An 8790-nucleotide genomic window follows, 5' to 3' on the forward strand; every position below is an offset into this window, starting at 1 on the left:
ATGTTTAAACCATGAATCTAATGAAACTAATTTGGTGTTCTAGATGTTGATATATTTTCTATAGGCTTAGTCATACTTAAAGAAGTGCTTTACTTAGTACAAAGCTAGAGCACCAAATTATTTGGAATGGAGGGAGTACTAATTTACTACCTATTTTCATTTTTTGATGTCGAAAATTTTGTCTAAATTCAAATGTATCTAGACACTCTTTAGTGCATAGAAATTTAGACGAACCTTCCAACATCAATTAATGGACGGAGGGAGTAATAATTTTTGCGGTGTGTGTAAACAAGGTTTCTGTAAACATTTTTTTTTTTGCTTCATATGGACATTTTCCTGGCTTCATAGAGCACTGTTTAGCAACAAAAAATTGTACTCCCTCCATCCCAAAATAACTTGCTGGTATCTATAATTGAAATGCATCTATATACTTCCTTTAGTGACCATTCTTTTTTATCTGCTATGTATATGTGCTTTCTGGCTGTTATTTATATGGACTATGATTTTATATGTTTGGATCTGATTCTTTGTCACATCAATTTAATGTTGCACGCTATTCTGCAATAAAAAATCCTCCAGGCATCCTGATTTACACAAATGCTTATCAATTTATATTGTCCATTGGAAAAAAACATGTCTCTACAATGCTCACTACTAGAATGCTACTCCATATTGGCTCCCACTCCTTCACGCCAATGATAGTAGCCATTTTACTTTACAATTCTAATGTTTTTTACTCTTCTCCCACTCTTGTGCATGCAGGACATTTGGTGTCATATACTTTCCCTAATGACGCTGCGGGATGCTGCCTGTGCTGCCTGCGTGTCTCGTGCCTTTCTATGCTCCTGGAGATGCTATCCCAACCTCATATTCAACACCAAAATAATGGACATGTCGAGGGACAGAGGTTTCACCTGCACAGTTGATGACATTTTGAAAAAACACTCGGGCATCGGTGTGAAGACATTCGAGCTTGATTTCTCCCGTTGCTGCAAGCCCAACGTCAATGAATATCTCCATGGGTGGCTTCAGATAGTGGTTACACCAGGCATCAAAAAACTTACCCTTGTGATGCCTCAGGAGGAAGCTGTCAGCTTCCCTTGCCCTGTTTTATCTGATGAGAATAGAAGCTCGATCCGGTATCTTCACCTTGTTCACTGTGCCGTCCGTCCTACAGATAACCTTTGTTGCTTGAGAAACCTGACGGAGCTGCATTTTGATTGGGTTCGAATCACGGGGGACGAGTTAGGGTGCCTTCTTTCCAGCTGTGTTGCTTTGCAGCGGTTGAAACTCACGAGATGCCCGGAGATAACTTACATGAAGATACCTTCCTGGCTGCAGCGGCTCAGCTACCTGCAGGTGTTAGATGCCACAGACTGCGGATGCTAAGGAATGAAGCTCCAAACATTCATAGTTTTCACTTTGAAGGTGTCCGAGTAGAGGTCTCACTGGGAGAGTCATTGCGATTAAAGAACCTACATATGATATGTTACCGCTTCCTCCATTATGTACGTGAAGAGCTTCCATACAGTGTACCGAATATTGAAACTCTTAAAATATGTTCACATAATGAGGTACATATACTAGAACCTTTTGTGGTTATTCATCACCTCGTAATATTAATTAACATGTTGTATCTTTATGCAGTTGGTCAATACAACTATGGCGTTCTACCCTAGCAAGTTCCTCCACTTGAAGCACGTGGGTATCTGTATTATTGGGGCCTATGATTATTTTTCTCTGGTTTCTTTTCTTGATGCAGCTCCTTTATTGGAGACATTCGACCTGCGTGTAAGTCATTGTCCATCCTGCAAATATTTTTTTAATGCACCCAGTCCTGCAAATATAACAAGTCTCGATGGTCTAACCATTAATTCAGGTTTTAATTATTTTTTAAATCTTCAGGTAGAGGCATTTCAACATACCATCGGTGAATTGCTTTCTGACAATCCCTCGCAGCTACAGCAGATGGCAGGATACCATCATGACAAGCTCCAGAGAGTGAAGATATGTAGATTCTACTCTTGGAAGAGCTTGGTTGAGCTGACGTGCCATATTCTCGAGAATTCATCATCACTCGAGCACCTTACATTGGACACCACCGATGATCGGTTTGATGCTGCTACTAGTAAATGTTCTTATAACAGATCAGACAAATGCTCCTTCTTGGCTAAACCCATGGACGCCCATAAATCAGTCTTGGCAATCAGAAAACACATCAAGGGAAAAGTTCCCTCTACAGTTCAGCTGGATGTTGTGGAGCCTTGCCGCAGGTGTTACCCTATTAGGCACTTATCCTAGATGTTGTTCAGCTGCATTACACTAGAAGCTGTGGTGATCAACGTGCAGACAGTCTTTTTTCTTTGAGAAGCTTAGGTTTAGGTACCCGGCTGTTAAGCACTTATCGTAGATGTTTTCCGGAGTGCACGGCATACTGCTTGCATTACTTTACATCGAGGAATGTTGCTTCCAGTCCAGGCCCGTGTTATGGAGCTAGATGATGTGTAGCCTTGCAGCCGGTGCAATGCTGTTGAGTTGCAGACCTAGAGTTAAGAAGGTGCAGACAAGTTTACCCGGAAGTGTTCAGAGCTGTGCTGTATTTTTTTTTTGTCGAAATATCTTAGGAGGAAAGGGTTTTCCTGCAATTCATTAAAAGGAACAGATTAGCGACTTTTGATATTTTTTTGGTAGCCTATTACGCTAGACTGCTTGCTTAATTATTGCTTGCTTTATGTCCAGGAAGGTGGCTTCCAGGCCAGCTTACTGGGTTGTAAAAAGTCCGGATGGCGTGTTGACACTGCTGGCCCAATGTTTCATTTGAATGTAGAAATGAATGAAGGTTTGGTTGTAGCTGTTTCTAGGGTATCCAACATGATCTTTACCGGACATGAAACTAGAAGAAATTGGTGGTGCCAGCTGAGATTAGTAGAACTGTATCGAACTGCTCTTTTACGCACTGGTGGAAAAAGGGGCTTTGGTCGCGGTTGGCAACTGCCATTAGTCGCGGTGGCGCAACCGCGACCAAAGTAGCGCGACTAAAGGCCCCCCCCTTTTAGTCGCGGTTCCTTACGAACCGCGACTAAAGGCCCGTCCACGTGGGCCGCAGGCGAGCGCCAGGGCGGAGGACCTTTAGTCGCGGTTCTTCTGGCCAACCGCGACTAAAGGCCTCCGCAGGGTTTAGGGTTTAGCCCCCCCTCCCCCTAAATCTGGTTTCTTTTTAATTTGTATTATTTTATTTCTTTTGGGTTTTAATTTTGAAGGAGTTTCACATATTCTACGGTACTACATACATGCATATGAATGTACAATTTCAAACAAATTTGAAATTAGAACCAAAAAGAATTCAAGAGGAATATACAATATATATTCAATATCGGATGACCATATACAATATATATTCAATATCGGATGACCATATACAATTTTGAACAAGTTAGTTACAAATTCTGGTGCATATAAAGTTCTACGTCATCGTAATGGTGTTCTCCTCTAGGATCGATGACTTCCCTCGCCAACCATCCAGCTAGTTCCTCTTGAAGTGGTCGGAAGCGAGCTTCTGGACTAAGCGTCTTCCGGAGGTTATTCCTCAGGATGTTGTTCTCACACTTCTGGTCCCGCTCATTGCAGTATCTCCGGATCCTCTCACAAACATAGTATCCACATAGATTGGTCCCCGGTGGCTGAATATCCCCAGTCGTCCGCACTGCCATTTTAAAATGTAGCTCTTTTTTGAATTCACCGACCTTGGTATCTACGAACCGTCTCCAAACCCTACGAGGCAAAGAAAATTAAATAAACAAGAGAGTTATTAATTAGTTACTTGATATTAGGAAATGATGAACGAAATAGGCCGATCGATATAGAGCGCAAATGAATGAAAATAATTACTTTTGCATCATTTTTTCTCATGTCGGCCCAAAGAGCCGGATCCATATTCAGAGAGTCGTGGACGAGAACCGAGGAGGTCCGAACTTGAATTACCATAAGAATCCAGTGGAACCTGCGGACACGATACATGCACGATCATGCATAACTCATCGATTAGCCACATACCATGCATGGAGTAAACAAAAGAGAATGTGCTCAAGACAAACACTCACCCAAAATGGTAAGGAAATAGAATATCACTTTTCTCGTTGCTGTTTTCTAATAAACCGCCACAGGTCATCCTCCACGTCGGCGGGGTGGTGTTCTAACACATGTGAATTAACGATGTGTGGGTCAATGAACCCAACATCATGGATGTTCCTTATTCGCATTTCCCGCTTCTTCATTCTGCATAATAGCGTACACAACAAGATAGTTAGGACAATATATATATATAGTGCGGGCAATGAACGAGATGGGGTAGAAATTAATAAATCACTTACGTAACGTAGCAACTGATGATAGATTTGTCGAGGTCGCGCAGATTGAACAGCTGGAACAATTCACTCAGATGAATTTGTACCCAGTAATGTTTGAAGTGATGCTCATATCTAACTTCCGCATAGATATAGTCTTTGGCGTTTTTATGTTTTATGTAACCCTTGTACCAATTTAGCAGACCTTTCATTTGTCGAGGTAGATCCTCTTCTGCGCAGCTCGACGAGAGGGCCATTCTTCACATATGTAAATACTACGTCCTTCATTGGCGCCTCATCAAGGCCTAGCGATTGCACGAAGAGTGATACCTAAGTCGGCCGCTTGTTCTCTGGCACTCGTTACAGTCAATCCATGTGCTGCCGCAGCTGCTATGATATCGGGGGCATCCGGATCGGCGGCTTGCACTATGAGCGGGGCGATCGATTGTTTACTTTGTTCCCCGAGCTGGGCAACTTCTTTCCCCCTTTCTAAGTTTTTCTCGGCCTCCTCCAAGGCTTTCTTCTCCGCCAACTCTTGGTTCCTCTTGAACGCGAGTGCTTGCCTACGAAGTTCACGTAAATAGTCGTCAGGCAGATTCTTCGCGGCTTGGGACGGTGTGTTCAAAAATGACTTAGCCCACTGCTTTTGCTTGTCAGAATATACTGGCTTGGGCTCGCCCTCTCTTTTCTTCTTGCACTCCTCCTTCCATTTCTCATGCTGAGCAGCCACGGCCGCTGCATTTTCCTCGACACTAAGTTCCCAAGGCCTCGGGATGAGAGGCTTCAGTGATGGCTCTGGTATCTTTGTGGTTCTAGGTACATAAGGGTCCGGGTTAATAACCCAGGACTGCTTCTGCTTCTTCGCCGGAGGTGGATTGGGGGGCGGTGTCTGCTGATCACCCGCCGGACGAGGACTGGGGGGCGGCGTCTGCTTACCCGCTGGAGGTGAATTGGGGGGCGGCGTCGGCTGACGTGAATGAGGTGTATTAGGTGAAGCACCACCACCACCACCACCACCGCCACCGTCACCGCCACCGCCACCGTCACCGCCACCGCCACCACCACCACCGTACGGGGGTGGACTTGTTGGCGCCTCGCCTGGAAACTTGATAAATTTCTTCTGCCATAGAATGAACTGGCGCTTGACATCTCCAAGTCTTTTCACCCCTTCAGGTGTAGCAATGTCAATGTCCAGGTCCTCAAACCCTTGGACTATCTCCTCCACCGTGACACGAGCATAGCCATCTTGAATGGGGTTGTTGTGGTGGAGTGCTCCAGGTGGTAAAGCACTGCCGATGGCTACCTTCATGGACATGTTCCCGATAGGATAATACAGATGACATGCTTTCATCTCCTTTATATCGTCCACGGGGTAGCGAGGAGGCTCCGGTGCAGTAATTTCGACCACCAGAGGCTCCGGTGCAGTAATTTCGATCGTCGGTGCACCAGCCGGTGAGGCCTCCGTGGAAGCCACGCTGCTTCTTCTCCGCTGCTGGCTTCCGAGATCCATTGGATGATCTTCATGCTGCGCCCGAGCTGCATCTCTTTCGGCGACTAGTACACTCACGGTTTTCTTCATCACATCCATTTCCGTTACCAACTTCGCCACAACATCTGCATCCCGATCCATCTTTCTCTTACGGCTTCTGTAACCGTACGGGTCATCGTTCTGGGGGAACCCTACTTTCCACGGAATGGGCCCCATGCCTCGTACACGTCCTCCGTGTTCAGGATTCCCGAGGGCTTTTGTCAGGGCGTCGTTCTCTCTGTTGAACTTGATCCTCCCCTCTTGAGCTTCCCTCATTGCCTCAATAAGCTTTTGGGTGGGTGTAATTATTTTGCCCTGATAAACACACTCCCCTGTCTCCGGGTTCAGCGATCCCCCATGCCCGTACCACCAGCTTTTGGCCCTTGGGTCCCATCCCTCCGTACCTGGACGGATTCCTCGCGCCCTCAGCTCGTTCTCCATCTTCTCCCACTTAGGCTGCCAAAAGCGATACCCTCCTGGCCCCATGATATGATTGTACTCCTTCTTGGCCGCATTCTCCTTATTTTTTTTCGATATTTCAAGGAACTGCTCCGATTTCTTTTGCTTCACAAATTCTGGCCAATCATGTTGTAGTTTCTCATATTGTCCTGTGAAATCCGGAGTCTTGCCCGGCTTGACAAAGTCATGGGCTAGATTTTGCTTGTATTTCCGGAATGCGTTGGCCATCCTAGAAAGAGCGAACTGTTTGACTAGCTTGCACCTCTCCTTGTTTTCCTGAATCTTGTTACCCGCCTCATCGTATCTGCGGTATTCCGGAGGTAGAACGAAATGTTCCATAAGCTTCTTGAAGCAATCTTTTTTTGTTCTCTTATCGACAAAAGTGAAACCAAGACGTGCCTTCTTTGGCTCATTCCACTCCTGGACGGTGATCGAGACGTTGTCTCTAACAACGGCTCTGCATTGGCTGACAAACTTGGTGGCGTTCTTGCTGGGCTCCAGCGGCCTGCCGGTTTGTTCATCGACAACATCGATGGTGCATGTTTCGTTTGGTTTCATCGTCTTGGTTGCGCCACGCTTTGACGACGTACTCGATTTTTTCGACGATCCGGCCGAGGGCTAAAATAAGAAAGAGAGTCGCGCGCGTTAGTACACACACATTTATTCAAATCAGTTAGTTTGTATCACCGTACGCTCAATATGTATATATATATACCTCGGCGCCGGAGGTGGTTGCTACTTCCAATTGAAGATCGTCGTTTATCGACGTTTCTTCGGCATCATCTTGCTGACGGCGCCCTTCATCTTCACCCTCAAGGTTCAGATAAGAAGAGATATCATCTTCTTCTTCTCCGGTCGGCACATATGGAATATCGCCTTTTATGATGCCGAACGTATGGTCTTCAGCGTCCGGATCATAGTTGTCCAGAATCGGGTCAGCTCTATCGTCCGCCATATGTCAGTCCTGAAAACATGTAGTCAAAACAAATTAATTGTGTATATGCCAGCATTATCATATCTCTTCTACATATAAAGAGAGAGGGCGACGAGGGAGGCGAGAGGGGGGACGCAGTGATCGCGTGACCGAGAGAACGGTGGTGGTGGCGAAAGGGGGGACGCAGTGACCGCGTGACCGAGAGACCGGTGGCGGTGGCGAAAGGGGACGCAGTGACCGCGTGACCGAGAGACCGGTGTGGCGGTGACCGAGAGGGCGGTGGCGGTGCCGAGGACACATAACCCTCGCCGCCCCCTCTCGATCCCAAATAAAATTTTGTTAAGTTAAAATTTTACTTAACAAAATTTAGACTTAATGATCAAAATTTTGTTAAATTTTGTTACATATTACATATTTGTTAAATTTTGTTAAGTCAAAATTTTGTTAGTGTACAAATTTTTAGTTAAGTTAAAAAAACAAATTTTAGTAAAATTTTTAGTGATCAAAATTCTGTAACTTAACAAAATTTAGACTTAATGATCAAAATTTTAACTTAAGAAAACTTAATGATCAAATTTTAACTTAAGAAAACTTAATGATCAAAATTCTGTAACTTAAGAAAACTTAATGATCAAATTTTAAATGATCAAATTTTAGTAAAATTTTAGTTACATTATACTATTACATGTGTAAATTTTTGTTAAATTTTGTTACATATTACATATTTGTTAAATTTTGTTAAGTCAAAATTTTGTTAGTGCACAAATTTTTAGTTAAGTTAAAAAAAAAAAAAAAAAAACAGAGAGAGGCAGGGGCGCCGGCCGTGTGTAGGCGCTCCCCGCGCCCTCTCTCTCTCTCTCCCGGGCGGCGGCGGCGGCGGGCAAGCGGCGGCGCTGCGAGAGTGGGGGCGCGCGGTGGCGCCGGCAAGCATACACAGCGCGCGGTGCCTCTTCGCGCGGGGACACCGGCGAGCGGCGAGCGGCGCGCGCGGTTGTTGGCGTACGTCGGGCGGCGAGACGTACGGCGGCGAGCGGCGCGGTGTTGTTCGGCGGCTCGGGGCGCGGCGACGGCGGCGTGAGGAGCGACGTCGACGGCGGCGTGAGGAGCGACGTACGGCGACGGCGGCGTGAGGCGACGGCGACAGCGGGCGTGGCTTCGGCAGATCGGGAGTTCGTCGTTCGCGCGGAGAAGAAGATGAAGTGGCCGCTCGCGTGGCGCGCGTATTTATAATAACACCCCTTTAGTCGCGGTTGGGGAGGCGGCCCGCGACTAAAGGGTACCCTAGTCGCGGTTGGCCACACCAACCGCGACTAAAGGGTATTTTCGCCGGTTTTCGTTTCCGCGGAAAAATACCCTTTAGTCGCGGTTGGCGAGGCCAACCGCGACTAAAGGTATTTTTTGAAATTACTTTTCTTTTTCAAATTACTTTTCTTTTTCGAATTACTTTTCTTTTTCAAATTACAAATAATATATCAAAAAGTAAAGAAAAATAAAACTAATTCATTTCAAAATCTGAAAAATACATA

At 45.7% G+C, this 8790-nt stretch overlaps 1 protein-coding gene across 1 annotated transcript; it reads left to right on the top strand.

Moving 5' to 3' along the window:
• Nucleotides 1-643: 643 nt before the first annotated feature.
• Nucleotides 644-2799, top strand: LOC127302373 (uncharacterized). Its single transcript, XM_051332817.1, has 3 exons — nucleotides 644-1574; nucleotides 1648-1791; nucleotides 1906-2799. Exons 1-3 carry the CDS (start codon nucleotides 1299-1301, stop codon nucleotides 2299-2301), a joined length of 816 nt encoding a protein of 271 aa, XP_051188777.1. The 5' UTR covers nucleotides 644-1298; the 3' UTR covers nucleotides 2302-2799.
• Nucleotides 2800-8790: the final 5991 nt, after the last annotated feature.

Source organism: Lolium perenne, chromosome 5, assembly GCF_019359855.2.
Source record: "Lolium perenne isolate Kyuss_39 chromosome 5, Kyuss_2.0, whole genome shotgun sequence".
NCBI classification, from domain to species: Eukaryota; Viridiplantae; Streptophyta; class Magnoliopsida; order Poales; family Poaceae; genus Lolium; species Lolium perenne.

Bases quoted from the DNA above. Each gene is read 5' to 3' on its own strand.
- LOC127302373 (XM_051332817.1), top strand. From the start codon at position 1,299: ATGCCCGGAGATAACTTACATGAAGATACCTTCCTGGCTGCAGCGGCT. The intron at 1,575-1,647 runs GTACATATACTA...ATCTTTATGCAG, and splicing joins AAATATGTTCACATAATGAG to TTGGTCAATACAACTATGGC. The intron at 1,792-1,905 runs GTAAGTCATTGT...TTAAATCTTCAG, and splicing joins TGGAGACATTCGACCTGCGT to GTAGAGGCATTTCAACATAC.